The 26,293-nt window shown below is 36.9% G+C and overlaps 1 protein-coding gene and 1 long non-coding RNA gene across 3 annotated transcripts in view; one reads left to right on the forward strand and one right to left on the reverse strand.

Annotated features, from left to right (window-relative positions):
- The window catches only part of megf11 (multiple EGF-like-domains 11), a 265,068-nt gene that overhangs the window by 20,147 nt on the left and 218,628 nt on the right, over positions 1 to 26,293 (reverse strand). The window contains exons 16-21 of one of the 2 annotated variants that reach the window (XM_087293060.1): positions 22,058 to 22,192; positions 10,927 to 11,055; positions 7,892 to 8,020; positions 7,017 to 7,145; positions 6,630 to 6,758; positions 1,058 to 1,291 (exon numbers count right to left, since the gene is read on the reverse strand). In XM_087293060.1, the coding sequence (XP_087149186.1) occupies positions 1,058 to 1,291; positions 6,630 to 6,758; positions 7,017 to 7,145; positions 7,892 to 8,020; positions 10,927 to 11,055; positions 22,058 to 22,192 (885 nt within the window). The remainder of the gene's footprint in view (positions 1 to 1,057; positions 1,292 to 6,629; positions 6,759 to 7,016; positions 7,146 to 7,891; positions 8,021 to 10,926; positions 11,056 to 22,057; positions 22,193 to 26,293) is intronic. The other variant, XM_087293061.1, reaches the window with a different exon arrangement.
- On the forward strand, positions 16,461 to 19,760 carry LOC141378744 (uncharacterized). Its single transcript, XR_015514905.1, has 3 exons — positions 16,461 to 16,551; positions 16,650 to 16,772; positions 18,188 to 19,760. It is a non-coding gene; the product is annotated as an uncharacterized LOC141378744 (long non-coding RNA).

Raw genomic sequence — 26,293 nt, forward strand, 5'->3', positions numbered from 1 at the left:
ATATATGCCTTAGAAAAGTAGTAGAACATTGAAGGGAATACGGGATGAAGTCATCAAGCTATTGCTGTGGTTGAATGAAAATAATATCTGAATAAACATAAAAAGGCTTTAACTGATCACTTACACGACTGCGACAATAAATGGTTTATATGTGTTCTTCCACCCATCTTAGGTATTTTCATAAGAAAGTCGATTTATAATTCGATGCTAACTGACATAGCATGTTACAGTAGAATATAGCTAAAAAATAATATGCATGAACTCACTGTGATTTAAATATTACAGAAACAAATGTGACTGGCTATATCATATCTTGATAAACATGTCTAGATATCTATATCATATCTAGAAAGCCCAATTTACGTTTTTCTGACTAATTTGCATGTATTTACATTTATATGACGCAGATTTTATTGATTGAAGTTTTTTTATTTCACCAAAACTACACACATTTTATACTGTGAAAACAAATGTGCAACATATTCCAAAAGATCAGGGGTGTTTTTGACAATACATCAGGGGCTTAAATAATATTCATAGATATTCCTGTTTTGCGCATACATTTAATTTGGTTTGTTTGGTTGTGAGAGATGTGATTTGCAGACTGAGACAAAGTTGTCAGTGATTCTTCCTATTGTAAAGTCATGCAGTGTGAAACCCCTTGACACCATTCCATCTTGCAGTGTAAACAAAACAGAGACGAAAAGCTTCCCCAGATAGTCGTGCAGTCTAAACTCTGAAGTTTAATGGACTGACATTCATAACACTTAATGGAACTAATCAAGTCTTTTAAAGCCACATCATCAAAAGTAGCATCTATGGCATTATAATAACTATAAATATGCAGTATTTTAACCTGATTAAAATATGAATGACATATTTCAGCATACGAAAAGTGTGTTAGCACCATGTAAACTCTATTTCACTGCTGGATTGACTGCTTTTACTGTCAGTTACTGAATAAACAAACATGCGCTACACACTGTATAAGTCATGCTAGTAAACACACTCAAGAAACCTGGGAAGTTGTTCTTCAATATTTAATGATTAGTCTCACCAGAAAGAGAGTAGTCAGTGTTGGTGACACGCAGAGCTGGGGTGTATGAAACACTGGGCATTTCCTGTCCTTTGTCTCTCTGTCTCTGCCTGAACCAAACAAACAAGCTGAGCATGGCCATGATGATCAGGAGCAGGAAGATGATGCCCATGACGGCGCCTGCGGACTGGCGTTCTGAACCCAGAGCGGGGCTGATCTTAGTGTACGGGTTGAGTTCCTCCATCACTAGAGCCGCTGGAACAGAGGACATGAATATGATGAAAGCAAGTAGAGCAGATCAGAGCACTTGATTCCCACAAGAACATGTGCAAGAGAGTTTTGATACAAGGTAATCTCTAGTTTGATGCATGGCAGCAAACACTACAAGGAGTGCAGTAAATAAGATTTTCATATTTCACAAAGAAGATTTAGGGGCCGGACCATGCAGTGGTTATCAAAGTATTATTATGCAGATACTAATGGTCTGAGTGGTTGCTAGTGTGTTTGTGTCTGGTTGCTACGGGTCTGTTTTTTGTTATGTAGTTGCTACCCTTGTAGCAAAGAATTCTGGCCCAGATTTGGCAAAAAGCTGGCACAGCAGGCATTCATCCGGCACTGGCATACAGCATGTGGGCCAAACATGGCCGGGGTTTGGCAGAGGTTGCACCGTTTTTAAGGCGGAACAAGAGATTTGGGCCAGATGAAAAACGTAGTATTTGGCCCAGATTTAAAAATTTGATAAGTGGGCCATGTGAGTTTGGCCAGTCTTGACCCACATTTAAAATACACTAAAATCATTTTTGAGTAAAGAAAAAAAATTCTACCAATCAGGTCACTTTGAGAAAAAGCGTGCCCATAGTGTGCCTAAAGCGCATCACTCCATGGGTTTATCAATTTCATTGCAACCGTGACACACCAACCTATCTGGCCCAGTTCAGGCCCAGTTATGAGTTATTAACTTGGCTGAGACTTGGCTAAGATATGGTCTGTGTTTGGCTCTTGTCTGGAAGCCAGATTTGGTCCAGTCATGTACCTTAATTCACTGCGGCATGTGGGCCAAGCAAAACCTGATTGTGTGGGCCAGAGCTGGGCCAGAGAAATTTTGCTATGTGGGTAGGGTGTTCTATGTAGTTGCTAACAAGTGTTGAGTGCCTTATCAGATGGATTCTTTTGTTCTGTTTATTGTATGATTAAATTTGTTGAATATTCACTGGTTTCCGTCTCTTTCTTCTATGAATGAGTGTGAGTTTGAGCTATTTCTAAAGTAGCATTGCACACATTTCCAGCATAAACCCAAAACACTGCCAAAGAAACTCAACACATATATGTTTGTTCTATATCACTGCAAAGGGGCAAGGGTGATGACAAGTGCATTCTCTGTGTTTTTACATGTGGTTGCTAAGCATATGTGTTGTGTAAGCACTGCCTGTGTGTTCCACATGGTTGCTAAGATCCTGTATAGTAGCTAGGATGTTCTACATGGTTGCTAAGGGTCCAAGTGGTTGCTAGGGTGTTTTATGGGGTTGCTAAGGGTCTAAGTGGTAGCTAGGATGCTCAGTGTGGTTGTTAGGGGATTCTAATTGGTTGCCTAAGGTTTGAGTGGTTGCAAGGGTTTTCTATTTGGTTGCTACTATGTAGTTGCTAAGAGTCTGCCATGGTGTTCTGTGCGGTTGCTAAGGAGATTGATTGTAGGTGCATTTCTGTGTAATTTTACATGTGTTTTTTAAAGCATCTGAGTGGTTGATTGGGCGTTCTGTGTGGTTGCTAAAGATCTGTGTAGTAGCTAGGGTGTTGTGTGTGTTTGCTAAGGGTCCAATTGATTGCTAGGGTGTTGTGTGTGTTTGCTAAGAGTCCAAGTGATTGCTAGGGTGTTCTGTGTGGATGCTAAGGGTCCAAGCAGTTTCTATGGTGTTTTATGTGGTTGTTAAGGGTCTAAGAGGTTGCTAGGATGTTCAGTGTGGTTGTTAGGGGGTTCTATTTAGTTGCTAAGAGCCAATGTGGTTGCTAAGGTGTTCAATGTGGTTGCTATGGGCCAGAGTGGTTGCTAAGGTGTTCTATGCAGTTGCTAAGGATCTGTGTAGCTGCTATGCTGTTTTGTGTAGTTGCTAAGTGTCCAAGCGATTACTAGGGTGTGTTATGTGGTTGCTAAGGGTCTAAGTGGTTGCTAGGATGTTCAGTGAGGTTGTTAGGGGGTTCTATTTGGTTGCTAAGAGTCAATGTGGTTGCTAAGGTGTTTTATGTGGTTGCTAAGGGCTAGAGTGGTTGCTAAGGTGTTCTATGTAGTTGCTAAGAATATATGCAGTAGCTTGGGTGTTCTGTGTAATTGCTCAGGGTACAAGTGGTTTCTATGGTGTTTTCTGTGGTTGTTTAGGGTCTAAGTGGTTACTGGGATGCTCATTGTGGCTGTTAGGGGTTCTATTTGGTTGCTAAGAGCCAATGTGGTTGCTAAGGTGTTCTTTGTGGTTGTCAAGGGTCATGCAATTGTTAAGCATCTGTGTAGTTGATATGGCATTCTGTGTTGTTGCTAAAAGTCCAATCGGTTGCTAGGGTGCTTTATGTGGTTGCTAAGGGCCAGAGTGAATATAAGTGTATTTCTGTGTGGTATTACATATGGTTTCTAAGCATCTGAGTGGTTGCTTGTGTGTTCTGTGTGGTTGCTAAGGGTCTGTGTAGTAGCCAGGGTATTCTGTGTAGTTGTTAGTTCTATTTGGTTACTTATATAGTCTAAGTAGTTGATATGGTGTTCTGTGTGGTTGCTAAGGGTCTAAGTGATTGCTAGGTTGTTTTATGTGGTTGCTAAGGTGTTCTATGTTGTTGCTAAGGGTCTGTGTAGTTGATATGGTGCTCTGTGTGGTTGCTAAGGGTCCCAGTGATTGATAGAACATCTTGGCAACAACATAAAACACCCTATGTTGTTGCTAAGGGTCTGTGTATTTGCTAGGGTATTTAAATAGTTGCCAAGACTCTAAACAGTTGCTATGCCATTCAGTGTTTTTTTTACTTGGGGGTTCTATTTGGTTGATTTTGGTTGCTAGGGTGCTTCATGTGGTTGCTATGGTGCTCTTAGGAGTTGCTAAGAGTCTAAGTGGTTGCTAGAATATTCAGTGTAGTTGTTGAGGGGTTCTTTTTGATTGCTGAGCACCACAGTGGTTGCTAAGGTGTTCTATGTTGTTGCTAAAGGGTATGTGTAGTTGCTATGGTGTTATGTGTGGTTGCTAAGGGTCCAAGTGATTGCTAGAGTGCTTATGTGGTTGCTAAGGGTCTAAGTGGTTGCTAGGATGTTCAGTGAGGTTGTTAGGGGGTTCTATTTGGTTGCTAAGAGTCAATGTGGTTGCTAAGGTGTTTTATGTGGTTGCTAAGGGCTAGAGTGGTTGCTAAGGTGTTCTATGTAGTTGCTAAGAATATATGTAGTAGCTTGGGTGTTCTGTGTAATTGCTCAGGGTACAAGTGGTTTCTATGGTGTTTTCTGTGGTTGTTTAGGGTCTAAGTGGTTACTGGGATATTCAGTGTTTTTTCTTGGGGGTTCTATTTAATTGATTGTGGTAGCTAGGGTATTCAATGTGGTTGCTAGGCTGCTCTTTGTGGTGGGAAAGGGCCAGAGTGGTTGTTAGTGTGAAAAAGAAAATATATTTTTAGATATAAAAAAAAAGTCTGCTTTGAAAAAATCTTCATTAGAAATATTTTAGTTTCTGCAGTATTTTAACGAATCAAATAAAGCTTGTTTTTACAGTTTTTCTCAGTCACTTTGGTGCAATTCTCACAACACTATTTACATTTCAACAACAGTTAATGGATTTCTTAAACCAATTAGTCATTTTTGCACATCCTAGTAGCAGTTTCTCATTCTTTTCAACAAACTGCAAATGCTTTTGGACATGCATCAATTGCTTTCATACAACTCTCTGCTGTTTAATAACATTATCACCTGCTTACGTCATGTCAGTCAAAATTAACTAAACTTGTGAATATGAATAGTCATTGCATATAAAACTAATAGTCCTCATTTCATTACTTGAGTCATTACATACAAAAATGTTGAACTAATTGTCAAAATCTGTCAAATGTAAATTTTTATAAAAAATTTTAAATCTTTTTTTTTTCCTGAAAATATCTTCTAAATTGAACAATTTCATGAATGATTTACAGACCTGTGTATGTTGTAGGTTCAGTTCCAATATGTACTGCAATATTGTTTAAAGTTGTGCACAGTTCTGTCCAAAGGAAGTTTCTGTTTGTGGTAAGTAAGGGTGTGTTTATTTGCACAATGCTGTGAATAAATTAGAATTGCAAAGAGCAAATGCAGTAAAAATGTGAAACATATATTCAGTGTCTTGTACTCAGATACCTTACTTATGCAGTGGTGTCTAACTTTACTGTAGTTTTCAAATGGCTGAACAAATATTATATAGTGCTGTCTTGAGAATTTTCGAGAGGGGTCTGGCTGCAGACTCGTTGCAGTGCAATCTGAGCTGCATCCAATGCTTTTTAATGCGCTCACCTAACCCCACCCCTATCCGTCACAGTGACATCACTCACTCAATTGAGTGCATTGCGTCTGACATTGCATCGCTGAGTGATGCAATCTCAGCTTGCATCATAAAGGCTGCATCCAGATAATATTGGCATTTTTAGGACATGTCACCAAAATCTGACTTTTTGCATTGAAAAAATGTACAGAGTAAACTGTCCTAATGAAAACATGACAAAGCCATTTGACTATCTTGTTCATAAACAATGGTGTCAGGACTTTTCATCTTGATGTCACTGACACTTTCATTGACATCAATACTTGCTTTTGAGGAATGCGTTATCTATTTTGAGCAAGTGACACACTTTTGCAGGTTATCTACTATGTTTTGCAGTTTGTACTAATTGTTTTGAGAAATGCATTAACTGTTGTGCAAATGTAAATAGTGTTGTGAGGAATGCACTATAGCGACTGAGAAAACTGACGGTATGATCATGTTGGATAAAAATGCCAGTTTCACGGTATTGTGATGAATGCTCTAAAAGATATTCTTTTTAAAGGTCTGGGTAAAATACAAAACTTTTTTCTTTTTTAAGAAACATTCACAGTTTTTCTTAATTGCTACAGACAATTTAGCTTACCCAATTTACCTATACCGCATGTCTTTGGACTGTGGGGGAAACCACAGCACCCGGAGGAAACCCACGCAAACACAGGGAGAACATGCAAACTCCACACAGAAATGCCAATGTCTCAGCCAAGGCTCGAACCAGCAACCTTCTTGATGTGTGGCAACAGTGCTAACCACTGTGCCACCGTGACACCTATGTGAGCATATTTACTGTACAAAACTTATCAGAGAACTACGAGGACAAATAAATAAAATAAGTAAAATAAAATGTTCAACTAATCAAGATTTTATTTTTAGGCCAAATCGCAGAGCCCTAATTGTTATAATGTTACTATGTGGTTTCTAGAGCTTTGCTAAGTGTTTAACTGCAGTCTCAATTCTAGAACATATCAGATTCTCTTGTTCATACACCAAAGGGATTTAAACCTATGGGATTTTTCTTCACTTTTCTTAGTCTTCTTTTCTTCACCCCAGATAAAGAAAGAGAAAGTCACCCTGGTCACAGCGGATGCCTTTGTATCCCGGGCTGCAGTAGCAGGTTCCAGTCACATAGTCGCAGGTGGCGTTGTTCATACATTCACACAGCTGCTGACAGCCATAGCCAAATGTCCCGGGAGGACACTCTGAACAAAAACACATACAAAAAACAAACAAACACACAATTAACCAAACGCCCCTGGCCTGTGTAACACCGTGTAAAACAAGCACTCAGACACATGTTGTGAGATGGTGGATGGGGACAGCACTCACACACAAACATCATCAATCACCACCACAATCATCATCATCATCATTGGGGCAGCTAAATGTCTCTTTCTACTTGACATTCTCACAACCCCCTGATACAAGACCCACAATCTTAAAAAGTCTACAACACTCACTCTGTTCACAGTTGGTCCCAATAAAGCCAGTCCGACAGGCACACTGGCCAGTGATATGATCACAGTCAGCTCCATTTTGACAGCGGCACACCTCTGCACAGTCTCGCCCATAAAACCCTGAGGGACAGCCTGAAGGAAAGAGATATCCTGCTACATCACATTAACCTACAACAGACTGTCGGTGTATACACTAATGGCGCCAGCAACAGGAAACCCAGTGTGAAAGAGCCACAACATTCGGAAAAAAAGGCAAATGGCCTGAATTTATTGTATCATGTACCTAATTTAACTGTATTACCGTGGCAGCGTTTTCTTCTCCGAAGACACTAATAACGATTTGAGGACAAACACGGGTACAGTTCATAAATACACAAACACGCAAAGACAGTCTGGGCGCTAAAGATAACAAGGCAACCGGAGCAAACATTGCAGCAAAACACAAACTGATTTCATCACTCCTCAAGAAAGAGTTCATATCACTGCCATCGTAAAAAAAAAGAAAAGTTTCAAACAGAGTGGCAGCAGAGGAGGGATCAAGAAATGATTGACGTAATGAATGAAAGATGGATTCTGGGATTTTTTTTTATTTGCAGGCGTGATGCTGATGGTTTTTGATTTCAGCCTTGAGCAAGGTCATATAATGAGTTAAATGACTGGCGTGGAAAAAATCCAAAACGTGCATTTATTATTAAGAACCACTCCGTGGCATCATAACATCATCAGATTTCACAACACTCGTGTGCAGTTCTGAAGAACTACCAACAGATGTCACTGTGTCATTTTCTGTGAGATATGGTTGAGAGGGTGTAATAGAGGCTCGTTTGAACATTTAATAACTGTGAATGTGTGTATGTGTGTGTGTAAGAGAGACTCACGCTGTGTGCAGTAGAGGCCAGTCCAGCCCAGGCTGCACCTGCACTCTCCGTCGTAGGCACTACATTGGGCTCCGTTGTGACAGTTACATGAGTTCAAGCAGTCGGGGCCCCACTGGCCTATGGGACAAACTGCGGAGCCAGAGACACCGTCAAATGAAAACTAAACTCCCGTTCACACCAAGAATAATAACTGTATGTGGGATCACAACAATACACGTTTATTTATAAGTGCACTGCCACTTTAAAATAGGATGAACTCTGATTGGCTGTCAATGCTTTTAATGTGATCCCAATGATAATGATGTTGTGGTGTGGCCTTTCCTTAAGAGACCCTTTTCACAAGCCTATTATGGCGCGTTTAACGGTCATAAGCATCTTAAATCCTTGAAAGTTTTTAATATTTAGATAAAAAAACATATGAATTTGTATTTATGTCTGTATTATATCATCTTTGCTTCAAATGACAAAAAAAAAAAAAAACAGTTTAATTTGAGGTGTTTCTAATGCAGCGTCTATGGGACTGAGAGTAAATTTGTCGTTAATTTCTCCTCTGGCTGCCATTATCCGTTTTTTTTTTTTTTTTTCTGAATGTCTTGATAACACTATCATGGAGTTTTTCTTTTATATTTCAGCAAATAAGATTGTAAAAAAATTCCTTGTTGTACTCTCCCTTTTACTGCGCTCTAAGTTTTCCGACTTATGACGACTTCCGCTACTGAGAAACCTGGAAATGTGAAAAGGGTCTATTATTAGAGAATTAGAGTGTTTATTTAAACTTTACAGGTATTGTTATTAATATAGTTATTTTCCTTGGTGTGAATGGGCCTTAAAGAGACAGTACACCCCAAATAAAATGAAAATTCTGCCATAATTTACTCATTGTTAAAGGAATAGTTCACCTAAAAACAAAAACTTTGTCATCACTTACTCACCCTCCACTTGTACTTTGAATTTATTTCTTCTGTTGATAACAATAGAATAGATGCTATACTTGGAAACTAAAACCATTGACCTCCACTAAATTTGTTTTCCAACTATGGAAGTCAATGGTTTCTGGTTTCCAACATCTTTCAAACTATTTTCTTTTGGATTCAGCAGAAAAAACAACTCATGAATTAATATTATATCTATCTTATATTGGACATTTAGGTTGAGAGTTCCTTTTTTTTTGGCAATCTATCCCTTTAAGTTGTTCCAAACCTACATTTGTTTATAAAATATTAAAAAATATTCTAAAAAGTACTGAAGAATTTAATTAGGACTAGATTCTGATTGGCTTCTTGAACTTTTTTTTTGTCCTTGTTACAGTGTAACTATACAAATAACTCGCAAGGAACAAGATGTCAACATGACATCAGATTGTACCCCAATGTCATGGGGATATTGCTTTTTGTTTGAAAATGAAAATCGGGTTGATGTCAGAACCCAATGTCCAAAGTCTAACCTAAAATCAACCAAATATCAAAGTCTAATGACGTTACAGCTTGATGTTGTGTGGACATTACCACTATGGCGTCTATCAGACATTGGATTTTGGTTGCCAACTTGACAAATAAATGTTAGTATTTGATTTTAATATGACATTGGTTTTCCCAGTGATGGGTTGCAACTGGAAGGGCTGTTCATTCCACTGTGTACTCCAGGTTAATAAAGAGACTAAGCCGAATGAATAAATGAATGATGTTGGTTTAAGATGTTGGCTTGAGTTTGGATTTTGGTCACTTTCCAACACAATCTGAAATCAACCAAATATCAACGTTATTATTGGATGTCAAAATGACATTGTCCTTAGACGCTGGTTAGACATTGAATTTTGGTCACCTGACATCACAAACTACATCTAACCTAATATTAACATCGGTAACACTTTGTTTTGATGGTCCTTTTGAGTATCAGTTGACTGTCTGCTAAATATTTGTTGATATGCTCCTTCAACTGACATTTAACTGACTCTAAGAAATTTTGCAAGTACATGTCAACTTACACTAACCCCAACCCTAACCCTAACCCCAATCTAACAGTCTACTTGGCATGTAGAAGCAATGTAACTTAAATTAAACAAAAGGACCATCAAAATAAAGTGTGACCTTAACGTCTAATGATGTTGTGTGCCTGCTGGGAAGTATAATAATAATATTAATTAAGTAAATGTATTTACAACATGGTTAGGATTATGCCGAGGGGAAAGTTTAGCAATATTTGCATGTAATCATGCCTAATTTATTGTTTTTAGTGAGTACACGTAACAAGGACATTGTAAAATAAACTACGACCATATCTTCTTTTAAGCAGCTCAGAAGACAAAATAACGCATATATATTTGGAACAACTTGAGGTTAAGTAAATAATGACAATATTTGTAATTTTAGGGTGAATTATCTCTTTAACAAACGTGTGTAGTCCTAATATTAAACCCATATTTACACGCCCTTGATAGACACAACAAATATACAAAATGATGCATTTGATTTAAAATCGGCATGTTTTGCAAATAAAATGTGGTACAGCCAAAAATAAAGAGAAATCCCACTGAAATGAGCGCCACAGCTGCAGCATAATCCTCTTAATTTAGTCCAGTTTAAGCTGAAAATGCCACTGTTTGGAATTAATAATTGAAATCCCTCACTTTTTTCACCCACAGCCAATCGTCACCCCTTCACTTACAGCAAACAGCGTTAGATTAACAACTCCAGAGGGGAGGGAGAAGAGCGAGGGAGCGATAAATTCTCCGGGACATTGTTGCTCTCGTCTCTATTTCATATTGCCGCTCTCCAGCGCTGTGTAAATTATTGAGAGTGTGCTATCAAGTAATTTATTGAGGAAATTGTTGGTCTCCATCAGCGGTGCTTGTGGGGTATTTGGCGAAGAAAAAAATGGACGTGGTCATGATTTACATGGCACTATGACATGAAGCGTCCATGAAAGAGAAATGGATGGGAAAATGGATAGGGAAAGAGTAGTGGGATAAAGCAAAACACAAAGAGTGGGAGAAATAAAGAGGGTGAAAACAGAAAGAAAGACAAATTGCTTCATACTCTGTGAGCAGTCGTCTCCGGTCCAGCCTGGGAAGCATTGGCAAGAGCCATCAATAGGATTGCAGGTTCCATTGTTAGTGCACAGACAGATCTCAGCGCAGGCTTTCCCAAATTTTCCACTGGGACACACTGACGGACACAAACACACAAGACAGAACAATCATTCTTTCGATGGTAATCACACAATATCGGTAGGACGTAAGAATGTATTTACTCCCTATGCTGATCATAATGCATAGTAATGTTATTGTGTTGAGTCAAATATTTGCATTTGAAATTACAGGTACTTCAGAAATAGCTGTGGTTGCTCAGTGAAATGAAGGTGAAGTGTGTCAGCAGTGTAACTAAACAATTCATGATTGAAACGATGAAAAAAATATTAATGTTTCTCAAACTCTACTTCAGCCTCATTCCTGCCTGACATGGTTTTAAAAAAGAATAAGGTTGAATTTTAGACAAATCATTCAATCAATCAATCAATGTACCAACCAATCAATGTATCAACCAATCAATCAGTCAGTCTGTCTGTCTATTTATAATATCTAATAATAATCTGTCAGTCTGTCTGTCTATCTATCTATCTATCTATCTATCTATCTATCTATCTATCTATCTATCTATCTATCTATCTATCTATCTATCTATCTATCTATCTATCTATCTATCTATCTATCTATCTATCTATCTATCTATCTATCTATCTATCTATCTATCTATCTATCTATCTATCTATCTATCTATCTATCTATCTATCTATCTATCTATCTAAATAATAAATCTTAAATAATATTTTATTTTACATTTCTCTGTAACTTTTCACAATGTGCTTAACAGCAGGTAACTCTTGCTCTAAACCCTAGTTAACTAAACATTTCGCAATTGTAACTATTTTTTATTTATTTATTAATTTTTTTTTTTACCTAGGGTTTTATAACTTGCTGTGAACTTGCTGTAAACCCTGATATTGTGATGCCAAATATGCAGCATCGAGCAATGCAGTGTCACAATGTTACAGCTAGATGCTTAGCAACCAACAGCAAATCCCATACCTTATATTCACATGCTTTGAAAAACTCTGTGCATTGAATATAAACAGTCATATCAGCATTCAAAGGGAGATATAAGAAATTTTGATAGAAATTCTACCGTTTTTCTCAATGGCTTTGTTGAATTTCTCACAACACTATTTGCATTTGCACAACAGTTAATGCATTTCTCAAAACAATTAGTACAAACTGCAAAACCTAGTTGATAACCTGCAAAAGCTTATTCCTTTAAAGCAAGCATTGATGTCAATGAAAGTGTCAGTGTCATCAAGATGAAAAGTTCTGACACCATTGTTTATGAACACAATAGTCAAATGGCTTTGTCGTGTTTTCATTAGGACAGTTTACTCCGTACATTTTTTCCAATGCAAAAAGTCAGATTTTGGTAATACTTCCTGAAAATTCTCAAGACAGCACTATATACTATTTGCTCAGCCATTTGAAAACTACAGTAAAGTTAGACATTACTGCATTTAGTGAGGTATCTGAGTACAAGACACTGAATATATATGTTTCACATTTTTACTGCATTTGCTCTTTGCAATTGTAATTTATTCACAGCATTGTGCAAATAAACACATATTTACAACAAACAGAAACTTATTTTGTGTAGAGCTTTGCACAACTGTAAACAATATTGCAGTACATATTGGAACTGAACTTTCAACACACAGGTCTGTAAATCATTCATGAAATTGTTCAATTTAGAAGATATTTTCAGGAAAAAAAAAGATTTAAAGATTTTTATAAAATTTACATTTGACAGATTTTGACAATTAGTTCAACATTTTTGTATTTAATGACTCAAGTAATGAAATGAGGACTATTAGTTTTATATGCAATGACTATTCACACTCACAAGTTTAGTTAATTTTGACTGACATGTCGTAAGCAAATGATAATGTTATAAAACAGCAGAGAGTTGTATGAAAGCAATTGATGCATGTCCAAAAGCATTTGCAGTTTTTTGGAAGAAATTAGAAACTGCTACTATGGTGTGCACAAATGACTAATTGTTTTGAGTAATGCATTAGCTGTTGTGCAAATGTAAATAGTGTTGTGAGAAATGCACCAAAGCCACAGAGAAAAACTGTAAAAACAAACAGTTGGTGATATATTTACAGTATATGCGAACACTTGTCTCAGTCGCCTCACAGCAAGATTGTCATGGGTCCGAGTCCTGACTGGGTCAGTTGGCGTTTCTGTGTGAAGTTTGCATGTACTCTCTGTGTTTACGTGGGTTTCCTCCAGGTTTCCCCCACAGTCCAAAGACATGCAGTATAGGTGAATTAAATAAACTGTGTGTGAATGTGAGAGTGTATGGGTGTTTCCCATGGGTTGCAGCTGGTAGGGCATCGTAAAACATATGCTGGATAAGTTGTCGGTTTATTTCGCTGTGGCAACCCCTGATGAATAAAAGGACTACACAGAAGTAAAATGAATGAATGTGGACACTTGTCAATTTGTTCATTCAGTCATTTTCTTTTCAGCTTAGTTCCTTTATTAATCTGGGGTCACCACAGCGGAATGAACCACCAACTTATACAGCATATGTTTTATGCAGCGAATGCCCTTACAGCTGGGGAACCTCCATACACACACATTCCCACTCGTACACCGCCAGACAATTTTAGCTTACCCAACTCTCCTGTCTTTGGAGCACTGGAGCACCCGGAGGAAACCCATGCAAACTCCACACAGAAACGTTAACTGACCCAGCCGAGGCTCGAACCCGCGACCTTCTTGCTGTGAAGCGACAGCAATACCTACTGCGCCACCGCATTGCCCTACACTTGTCAATGACACTGATAATTCAAATATGTAAACAAGGACAGTACAGTGTCAAACTTTGTTGTTTAAATACCCAAGATTCATTCGGTAATTAAGAGTGAGTAATAAATACTGTGGAAAAAAAAAAAAAAATCCAAGATGTTTACCTTATAATGACCCAGTGTGGAGTATTTCAATTGTAACAAATATTTTTTTTTACTTTTGTTCAATCATGCTTAATATTAAACCCAGTCTTTTCAGTCCTGTACATGTCCTGTTTTTATTTGCATCCAGTCAGGATTTCTAAATCTCCTAAAATGTCAAGAATTCAGCTTTTGCTTCAGTACAGTTGTCATTAATTCAATGCATTTTTGCACACCTTACAGCACGCCACCATTGGTCAATCATATACATATGCACAAACATTGGCCATCTCAATCCCTTAACACCAAGGCAATGGCCAAGAAAGAGAGAGAGCAGCAGCTCCTGTCAGTGGATGACACATGGCTCCTAATAAGCATAAAAAAACGAACTTTCTGTGTTGTTTATTTAACAAATAAATTATATTACTTTAACAAAATGAAAAAGCAACAGCATCAAGTAAAAAGCGTTCAATTCCTAACATTTAAAAAAATGTTGAGGGCCAAAAGTTTAATGCAAAGGGTGTTATTATTACTTTGTGTATTAAAGTCCTGTAACAGTTTCACGGTGAACCCATTTGTCAAGTATTGCCCCAGCAGACCCCCATCTCACCACCCTCTTTTTTAAAATCAGAAATAGGGTTATCCTAGAGCAGGGGTCTCAAACTCAAATTGGCGGGGGGCAGTGGTGGAAAGAGTACTGAAAAAGCATACTCCAGGACTGTGTTTGGGCATCCCTGATCTAAACAGTCTCTGGGTCAATGCGTGTAAATATTTATCTTCTTGGACACTTTTAATGCTTCCAAACAGTTTGCTGCAATGTAAAGTGCACATGTCTTGAGGTAGTTCATCATGATGCAATTTACCTTCTATGTGTGATTTGATTGGACAGGAATTACAGGACTGATTTTTAAACAAGAAAAAATATAGTAGTGACTGCAGGTTGAAGGAAAGTAGTGGAGTAAAAGTACAGATTCTGCACTAAAATGTACTCAAGGAAAAGTAAAAGTACACATTTTTAAAACTATTTAGTAACGTACAATATATCTGTGGTTGTTGTGTGAATGTCAAGTGTTAGACAGAGTATATGCAGTCAAAACTCTAGCCTTTTGTTTCTTGTACAAAGTAAAGGGGTAGTTTTAATTACGATGAAAATAGTACAAATAGTAGGCATAATGATTATTATTCTGTCCCAAACAATTATAAGTTAAAACAGTTTGGGTAACTTTACTGGTAATTGTTCTTCTCAATATCTTTGTTTTTTTCTAGAACAAAGAGTGCAAAGTACATATTCACATTTACCTTAACAAGTTCAATTCAACCAGCACTAAAATTTGACTAATGTACATAGTTTTTTATGCAAATCTTAATAAGCCTATGAGGAAAATCTATTAAATGAGACCATTTGAATCGAATATTAGCAAATTAATCATATTACACCATCAGCATAACATGTAAGCCATGAAGAAGTGTTTGTATAAGAAAACACAGGTTGAATAAAACTGATAATTATCAAACAATCCTTAAATATTTACAAAAATTGAGCTTTAGTAAAAATACAGCGCTAACGGATACATAATTCAACATTTAAATCAGCCCCAGAATTAAAATGCATGTGTGTTACTCTCGACTGCACACTGAGAGAAAATGAAAGTAAAACTAATCTGAATGCAGTACTTTAAATGTCGGCTATAGGTGGCGGGTCAAAATCACAAGTGGCTACAGATGACTGCACAACAGTGATAGGGGTTCAAAAATGTATGTTTTGGTAAGTCAAATCTTGTTATATTTTTGATGTCAGTTGCGGAGGGAGGAGAGCAGGCTGTAAATGGCCTGCGGGCCAGCAGTTTGAGACCTCTGTCCTAGAGTAAATTGTTTTTTTAAATGACATTATAGGGATAGTACACCCAAAAATGACAATTTACTCATTTTGAAGACACATGGAAACCTGTAACCATTGACATCCATAATGAGAAAAAATAAATACCATGGAAGTCAATAGTTACAGACTTTCATCATTCTTTAAAATATATTATTTAGTGTTCAAGAGAAACTGAAACAGGTTAGGAATAAGTGAAGCCACATTAAATGATAACTACCCCTTTTACACAAAACCATATGCTGTCATGACGTTTTGATCATATAATGTTTTCACAGTCTACATAATGTGCCTTTAAACTTCCCAGTAACATCTTGCTCGTCACCTTTAAAACCTGTCATAGATCGCAGATGTTAAGACATGTGATTCCGAGATCTGCAACGGCTCTGCGCGAGTAGTGACTGATGATAAACCAGAGTGACACGTGTAGGAGTGATTGTAAGTCATGTGTCTGCGTGCACTTCAAAGCTGATCACCCTTCAAACATGTGCTTCTGTCACACTGTCCAATTATCCATCTCTGCCAGCTTCGTCAAGAACAGGGTCGACTGATGTGCTACGAAATTAAAAATAGAGCATGTGTTCATTTTTAATAAAATGAATATTTCACCACGCTCTGACACTCGCCTCAATTAGAAACTTCCGTTTAGTTTAAAGTCCAAAAATGTTTTCTCTCTGTTTGTTTTGGTGGACGCTTTCTATTATGAAAGAAAACACACACGTCTGTGGTTTCTTGAAATACGGTCGCAGAATGAACTCAGATGTTCCAGTCAGATGGATTGTCCATCGAGGTGCAGCTAAAGCTAAAAATCTTTGTGCCACTGGCTTTTAATAATTATATTTCCGCTGTGGAAACACTTTCAACTAACTCAAAGCTTCCTCTTATTAGCTAGTGTCACGGGCTCTGTTTCATTCCAACTGTGACTAGCTGAAGTTCATTAGCTCGTTCGGAGATGGGTGAACGTGGGCTCAAGACATCCGAGGACGCCGACATCGACCAAACTACAAAAAAGTAGGTATGTGGGCTAGCCACAATCCCCCCCGAGACCTGCCTTTCTTCCAGTAATTATGATCCGGACAAATTAAAACAAGGCTTTTCTTGAACCTTCTCCTTCTTCTGCTTTAACATATTAAATATTTATTCACAAGACAGCTCTGAAAGCAATGAAAGTGAATTCTATATATTCATGCCGCCTTTCCTTAATTCATGAAAAGACTGGTTAATTATTATGAGATGGTCTATCCATATTTCATCTGGACGTCTCAGCTGGGTGCTGCGGATCGGGAAGTGAGTTTTGGGGTTTATTAGTTTTGAGTTGGAGATATGCCTCGTTGACCTTAAAGTTAGCTCTGGATCATGTAATCTTGCATGTCGATACGACAGTCAACATGGCGTCAATATTTAGAGTTCTGCCTTAGTCTGTGAGGACAGATTTAGGAGCTGCATTTGAATAACTTTCAAAAAAGTGAAAGTAAATCAAGGCATCAGGGTTTGGCTGGTCAATCTCCTGCTGATAAGCTCAAGCACATTAATGCCTAGTTCAGACTGCGTGATTTTAGCCCCGATTTTGGCTCGCCGACAGGTTTTGAGAAATTGCTGACAAATGCCTGAAATCACAGGCAAATCGCTGCTCGTGCACATGAGTGACAATCACACAGTATGAACGATCAAAGACGCGATCTGAGAGAATCGCCGATGAGTCGCCGATGCCTGTGAGATATTTGGCATGCTAAATATCTGGAGCTGTCGGCGATTCAAATCATGCCGTGTGAATTGAGTTTTGACTGAAAATAACATCAGCGATCACCTACAGCCAATGAGAGAGCAGCTTTCACTTGTGTGTGCGTGTGTGTATACCTGCTGCAGGCCAGCGGGAGGCTGGGGGAGAAGTTAAAAGCGCTCTTTTTCGGTTTATTTAGACCCACGAAATGGAGGAAAAACTAGTGGAGGTTTGACAGGACTCAGGAGCAACCGTGTCTGTTTGATGTTTCATACAGAAAGAAATTAGTTTATTATCAACGTTGAGGAGAAATGGCTAATTCCCTTTAAACCCAGATGGGCAAACATGTACATGTTCTACCCCATTAAGGGCTTCTTTCTCATTATGTAGTTAATAACAAAAGATATACTACATGTTTTTGGCTGTGAGACGTAGTTTGGACAAAGTTGTCGGCGATTCTCCCTATAGTAAAGTCATGCAATGTGAATGTCCATGTCGCCGAACCATCTTGCAGTGTAAACAAAGCAGCGACGAAACGCTAGCCCAGATAGTCATGCAGTGTGAAAACATCTGTAACACGACTAGTTTGAAAATCATGCATTCTGAACTCGGCATAAGTAATCTTACTTACCCTCACGGCCATTTAAGTCAAAGTTGATATTTAGCCGCACCATGTTGATGTTTCGTAACATCTCATTTTTACTAGGTGGATCAATAGCCCAATGCTCAACCCCCAACCTGGAGGACCAGGACATGCATACATACACTACAGACAATTTAGTTTATTCAATTCACCTATAGCGCATGTCTTTGGACTTGTGTGGAAAAACCGGAGCACCCAGAGGAAACCCACACGAAGACGAGGAGAACATTCAAACTCTACACAGAAATGCCGATTGACCCAGTCAGTACTCAAACCAGCGACCTTTTTGCTGTGAGGCGACTGTGCTACCCACTGCACCACTGTGCCGCCCACATTAAGTAATCATGCTTGACAAAATTTAAACGATGTAAACATAGTTAGATTTAGATTAAGGTCCCACTGCAAAATTAAGCTCCACTTAAATTATATTTTTAAACACCAATCAGAATATTTGTTACATCTCAAAGAATATTAGTGTTTTCTGCTCTGAACACAATGTAGCTGTTTTTGTTGCCTGTGCCTATAATGCTAGTTCTTCCTGCCCACCATCCCACATGCCTGTCAGAGTGTGCCTCAATCTCTGCCTCGGCTGTCTCAGATAAACAGCACAGTGACAGAAATGAAGGAAGCAGATTTCACATAACATTTATGAGAAATACTACAGTAGGAACTTTCCCAATGATTATTTGATGTATTTGTTGTGGAGTTGCATCGATGAGTCACACGCAATGTTGTTACAAAGTTCATTCACGCACACACACAGACATACACAACGCACGTGTTTAACTTTGCACTGTTGTTGCACGTGAAATGTGACAGGCTACACGTTAATATATACTGCTGTATAGATATCTGTTATTTTAATGTACAAAACAAACCTGACGTGCACAAACCAGGATTGAAGCATCTTTCTTTATAATTGTACTAATATGCAGCTGTGATGATGAGTAAAGACATTAAAATTGCAGTAATTCATTCACTGTTTTAACGTTTCAAACTTGTAAAACTTATTCTTGGTTACATTTGATGATGATTGATGATCACAGCGAGCTGAACAGATATTTCGATCCCAGTTGCTTTATGCACATCCTGCCTTTTTAATATGATTATACACGTTACTACTGTGACATGTTAATATGCAGCTGTCAATCAATTTAGTGGACGTGTAAACCTCACTCCAACGTCACGTTGTGGTGAGCTTCAAAATGGGTGCGATTTGGATCCTATTTTAACATCAGTAAATTTATGAAAAGAGACTTATTGTCTTTATATCACCCCAATATGACAGTGGACACACTATAATTCTCAGTTCTGTCCAAACAGCTTAAATAAAATATATGCTGTTGCAGTAATATCATACTCGTATGAGTTGGGTTTTTTTTTGGACAAAATTGTTAAAATAAAAAGGTGTGTTTTTAGGCATGTGTTTATCTTTTTTAGACCACACAATAATAGGTTTTAACTTTACAGCAATTAAAAATATTTGATGTAACAACCATGACTTTCAATCATAACAAAACAAACCAAAAAATTTGTTATTTAAATCATATCTATACTTGAAATGGCATCAGACCTTTATGGAACACAACATTTTTCTTAAAGCCATACCCAATAAAATCCAGAATTCTCAAACTGTTTTCTTAGCTGTATGTAAACCCAAATTAGATATGCTCCTTATATAAAGCAATGATGGTTTCTTATATGCTTATGAATGTTTTAAAACATCAGAGTTTTGGGTAAACTGACTTTCTATGGGGTGACAGAAATCTCTCAGTCTCATTAAAATATATCTGTCTCGTTTCTTATGGTTTTGGAATGACATTAGGGTGAGTAAGAGATGACACAATTTTGATTGTGGGGTGAACCAGCCCTTGAATCACATCATTTTTGCATATTTTCCCCACTGACAGTTGTCATGCTTTCTGACGAAATAAGTTTGTTTTGCAAGCAACATGTATATAGTGCAGGCATGTCATTATGTTACAGTAGATAGTAATGCCATCAGCCAAAAATGGCAGATTTCAAACTGCGCACTCAGAGAGTCGGTTACAAGCCAAAGCGGCGAAACTGCCATTGAGATGAATGAGAATGCTAATAGAAAGCTCTCTCCAGTTATTACAGACCTCCTCGATGTAAATCTGGAAACATGAAGTATATTAGCGGAAATTAACAAATGATGGTCTCTGCAATGTCTTTGGTTTTTCACAGGAGCTCCACAAAAACAGAAAGTGGTGTTATCGACCTGACTCTTCGGTGTTTGTCTCGCTCAGAAGAATGAGCTCAGCAATATTCAGATTTCCTCTGAAGGTTATTTGTCAGAGTGTCAGTGATAATGCCAATTATTTTCAGTACGGCGGAGGCGCAGAGTCAGCGTGGTTTTTCTGCGGATGGGCATGATGCCAATGGCACACACACAAACACACACAGAAAAGTGTAATGTGGCATGGGTCGAGTACAGCTCATTTTGGATGACAGGTAGGTTAAGGGCTAAACCGTCACTTATGTGCATCATTTATGTGCTTAATGTCCTAAAGAACCGCACTACAAAATGCATGTAAACAATACTTTTTTTTTTAAGTAAACAGACAGCTTCCTGAGAAATACAGTTTGAGATACATAATTGCATCAGAATAACCAGTGATTCTGGTTCATCAGGAGGGGAAAAAGCAACTAGAAGGAAAGACCTTTCATCTGATGTCATTACAGTTTGATAAATTACCCCAGGACGAGTCAATTGCTTATGATTTTCAATCATGCATCTTTAAAATCTTCTAAAAAAGAGGCTAAAATCCAAAGCCAAATATTTCACTGGCTTCACCAAAGAAAATAAAACAAATGATTTCAATTTTGGTTATGTTTCAGGGTTATTAGGGTTATAGTTATATAGTTAATCTTGAAAATAAAATACTTGCAATAACAAAAATAAACTGAGTATTTCAAACTGATAAAATAATTAAAATTATCTCTCAGTAATGCTAAAAATTGTGTAATAAATGTACTATAATTTACTATAATTTCTATATTTATACACAGAGTTTACAGATATTTTTGTAGCTTTAAATGATTTCTTTAAAATATATATTTTATATTATAAATGATAAACATTATACAGACAGTTAACTTTACTGAAGCTTCCAAGACTATCACTACATCCCAGGGTCTACAATAGATGTGGAAAATGTGACAGGACACAATTATGGAGAATAAAAACCATTAATATTGCTTTTCTGTCTGGACTGTATGCACTCCAAAAATAACCCATAGGATGAACTTATTTTAGGGCAGGATTTCCAAAAAAAAAAAAAAAAAACTGATTACACAATTAAATGCAATTGAGTCGGTCCAACATGATTTTATCAAACAAAAGTTTAAATACATTTGTGTTTTTATTTAACTTAGATTCAAAGGTCTGTTAATATCATGTCTATTAGTTTTATTTGAAGTTATCCTAAGGTCATTTTAAGCATACTTCCTGAGTTACATTTATAGTTTACTGAGACTGATCTCAGAACTAATTTTAGGGCAGTTACTGCTCACTGAGCAAAGCAACAAACTGCACTTTTACAAATTAAGCTGCCAACACCCAAAGCATTGATGCTTCTGCAAAGTGGTAATCTCAAAACTTAAAACATTACTTGAAAATCTTCTAAATCTTCAAGTGAAGATTTAACTCCAACAAGTCTTTCTATTAACTTTAAACACCTAAAATTACTTTTATTTTTGACCAATTACGATGAGAAATTAATGTTAATGCATAGACTTAGTCAAACTATATTTCCAATTGAAACTTATTATAATTTATATAGTAAAAGTGGTTTGAGAGTGATGTTTATATTCCTCTCTTTATGTAGATCTAACATCTTTAGATGTCTGTGGTGAAGAAAAGAGAAAGGAAAAAAGAAACAGAGGAATAGGAAAGAGAGCTATACTTGCCTTGGTTGCAGAGCGAGCCGAAGAAGCCGGCCAGGCACTCACAGTGACCCGTGACGTGGTGACAAGGCCCAGTGCTGTGCACACATTGTGGGCATAACTGACTGCAGCGGTGCCCATAGAAACCTGGAGGACAAACTGTCACAATGGCAAAGGACAGAAAGAGGAAAAGAACAAAACAGTTGACAGTTATTTGGAAAGAAAGATTAAATGGCAAAGTTAGAAACAACAACACAGATTATTTAGAATAGTCAAGATTTTTATATATTTATACAATTTAAATGTTTTGGGTCCTTTTTTGATTAAGCAAGGATACAATAAAATGATTAAGTGACAGTAAAGGCCTTAATAAGGTTGCAAAACATCTAAATTTAAAATTATTAGCTTCAAATTTTAAAATTAGAAGTTTGTTTACTACAGCAGGGTTATTACACTTAACTATTTAAGATACATTATGACAATCATAACAGCTACTTGTAATAAAAGCTAACTGAAACCACAAAACATTAAAAAAGTATTATTTTAGACAGATAGCAAACAAAATTCTCAATTCTCAAAAAATAAAATGACAAAAAACATAAAATCTAAAAATTAAATCTGATTCAAACTATTATTTATTAAATGCTAGTTACTCAATAGTGTATTGCTAAATTTACTTGATTTAGATTTTGGGTTAAGTTCACATGCCTTCTCATTCATTTCACTTTTTGTGTGTGTTGTGTATGAGCTTGCTCAACATGCATGAGCTAATGGTTTATGGTTTTTTACTGTGTTTCATTGCTATTAAATTTTATTTTACATGACGTTTCAGAGCTTAAAATTAAGGATTTACCAAATGTATCTCTGACCACAGCAAAATAAATAAACTAAATATAATTTTTTCAAAATTTAAATAATGTGTCAAAACAAGCAAAAATAGCTGTATACATGCACTTTTTATTAAAAAAAAAAAAAAAAAAAACATTGACATTTCAAAAAGAACTATTGTCATGTATCCACAACTATGCACAGTAATCTGCTCTGGCTATAAATCTCATATCACCAGTTAACTACACATAAATGGGGACTTAATCTCCTATTAAAGCAATGTTATAGTAAGAAATGATAGTTAAACCATATATAAAAAAATAACTGTAAGCAAAAGAAAGCACGTGAAAAACATACTGTGTGTGATATTGAAAGGATGCACATTCACACGGTTTATATAAGGCCCATTAATAATCTGTTCAAAGCATAGATAAAGCAACCGCTGCTGCAGCTTACCAAAATACTTTTTTTTTTTTAAAACATCTGGGGCTCATGAGAGCAGCAGGACTGTGGGTGCACAAGCATCACTTATAGTCCAGTCTATTTCCAAGAGAACAGAGTTGCGATTTCGGGCATGGTTGCTTTGCGCAAGGTATCAGAAGCACGCACGCTTTTTAACCAGTTGCAACACATCACCTGTAAAAGATCATCCTTTCATTCGGTATTCATCTACTTTCTTTTGCTAGCATGAAAACAAGTCTTTTTGTCAGTTGTGCTGCTTCTCGATTAAGAGATGGCATTTGAGCCATTCTTACTGTCAAATCCTGCTTTTAAGAAAATTAAAGTTTCAAAACTATTTCCAGCCAGCCAAAGTGGCCAGTGGGAGCGACTGTTTTACCCAGCAGCGTTGAAATCTACCTGCAATTGAGAGGGGTTTGGCTGCAGACTCTGTGCAGTGCAATCTGAGCTGCATCCAATGCTTTTTTAATGCACTCACCTAACCCCACCCCTAACCCTACCCGTCACAGTGAGGTCACTCACTTCATTGAGTGCATTGAGTCTGACATTGCATCGCTGAGTGATACAGTCTTAGCTTGCATCATAAAGGCTGCATCATGATACTTTTGCTGCAATTGGTGGGCTGGTGGGTATTTATGTCAAGCTCTGAGCACACACAATTAATAACATTATTAATAATAGTTATAATGATGTGACAACTGAACTTTGCAGTTCAGTTCTTTTACTAGAACTTTATCTATGTTAAGCTGTTTTGACAATCTACATTGAATATTTAAATCAAAATGAAATTTAATTAAACAATAATTGTTTCTTGAGTATTAAATCAGCACATTAGACATCATTTCTGAAGGGTAACATTGAAGACTAGAGTAATCACAGAAATAATTAACACACTAAATATATTAAGTTTTAAAATTGCATATAATATTTTACATATTTAGTTTTTACTGTATTGCTGATCAAAAAACAAAAAAACAAAATAATAATTCAGTCTCGGAGAAAAAAAAAAAAAAAAATATATATATATATATATATATATATATATATATATATATATATATATATATATATATATTAATTAAATCTTTCCGACCACAAACTTTTAAATAATAGTGTATATAAAACCTCTTCGAACCATTCCAGTAATACACTCATCTAGAGCCAAGTGAGGATTGAAACAGTTCCCCTGGCACTATTATTTAACCCTAAGTCACAGAGCCACCAGAGTCACCTGTACAAGTAATTTAGGCAGAAATAATGAGGGGTTTTGTTGGCCTCATGGTCCAAATTCTTCTCCGAGCATGAGGGCTCAGTCTGTCTGTGTCACTCAGCTCTGTCCGAGACAGGAGCTCCAGCAGGTCATTTTTCTTCATTACAGTCTTGATTCGCTTTAATTGCTGTAGCTTTGTGTAATGCAGGAGAGTAGTGTGTGCTGACCTTTCCTCCATGGGTGGTGGGCCTTTGTAATTAAGATAATTGTACAACAACGAACAGTGTGGTGAAGATTAATCACGATCCCTTTTCCCTACTCTCTGTAATCTTTGAACGCACACACACACATGCCCAATCACACACACACTACACATTGGATAAATGTCATGACACATTCATTCATTCATTTTCCTTTGACTTAGTCCCTTGTTTATCAGGGGTCGCCACAGCAGAATTAACCGCCAAATAATCCAGCATGTGGATGCCCAAAATCTAACTAAAATTAGATAAATAAATAATAAATTGCATTTTTAAAACTGAAATAAAGTTCATGTTGTGACATCTGAAATTCTCCATCATTGCCATGAACTATAAAATCTCATGAGATGGACTTCAGACAGACAACCGGCTTGACGACAGACAGACACACACACAGACATAGATAGATAGCCAGATAGCCAGATAGCCAGATAGCCAGCCAACAAGCCAACAGGCCAATCAGCCAGCCAGCCAGCCAGCCAGACAGACAGACAGACAGACAGACAGACAGACAGACAGACAGACAGACAGACAGACAGACAGACAGACAGACAGACAGACAGACAGACAGACAGACAGACAGACAGACAGACAGACAGACAGACAGACAGACAGATAGATAGATAGATAGATAGATAGATAGATAGATAGATAGATAGATAGATAGATAGATAGATAGATAGAAAGATAGACTGCAAAAAATTCTTTTCTTACTTAGATTCTAGTCCAAATATCTAAAAATATTAAATCAAGAAGCATTTTCTAATTTAAGGAAAGAAATTGCTTAACTTTGGCATAGTATTTGTCAAAACAAGACATTATGTTTTGCTTGTCTAGAAAATTCTTCTTGATTTAGGAATTTTTAGAGTTTTGGACTAGAAGCAAGACAAAGAAAGTAAGACAATCATTATTGCACTGTAGATAGATAGACAGACAGACAGACAGACAGACAGACAGACAGACAGACAGACAGACAGAAAGAATAAAATACTTAAATACTTTAAGAGCTACCAAAAGACAGATAGACAGACTGAAAAGACAGAATGACAGACAGAATAATAGGCAGAATGAAACAGATATAGATACATAGATCATTTAGACTGACTAACTAACAGACGAACAAATATACATATAGACAGACAGAGAAAATACATAGACATACAGACAGTAAAAAATATCTGTAAATTAGTTATTTGTTATCAGTATTTTTAGTATCAGTTAGTATTTTATTAGTATTAAATTTAAAATGTTTTTTCCTGTTTATTTGTGCTTTTGAATTGTCTGGCCTTGACCTGTTTTTCAACAACGTTTAACCTTGAAAAGTTGAAAAAAGTGACTTTTATCAACATTTTAATAGTTTAAAGCGATATATTGTCTGGGTTAATGTTGTATATTACAGTACAGAAACCTTGTAATAAACTGCCAGAACATTTTCTATTATTTTACTTTTTGACTTATTTCTCTATACTGCATGTTATTTCTTATACATCACATTCTTCCAAA

Source organism: Danio rerio, chromosome 18 (genome assembly GCF_052040795.2).
Source record: "Danio rerio strain M-AB ecotype USA chromosome 18, GRCz13ab, whole genome shotgun sequence".
In the NCBI taxonomy this organism is placed as follows: domain Eukaryota; kingdom Metazoa; phylum Chordata; class Actinopteri; order Cypriniformes; family Danionidae; genus Danio; species Danio rerio.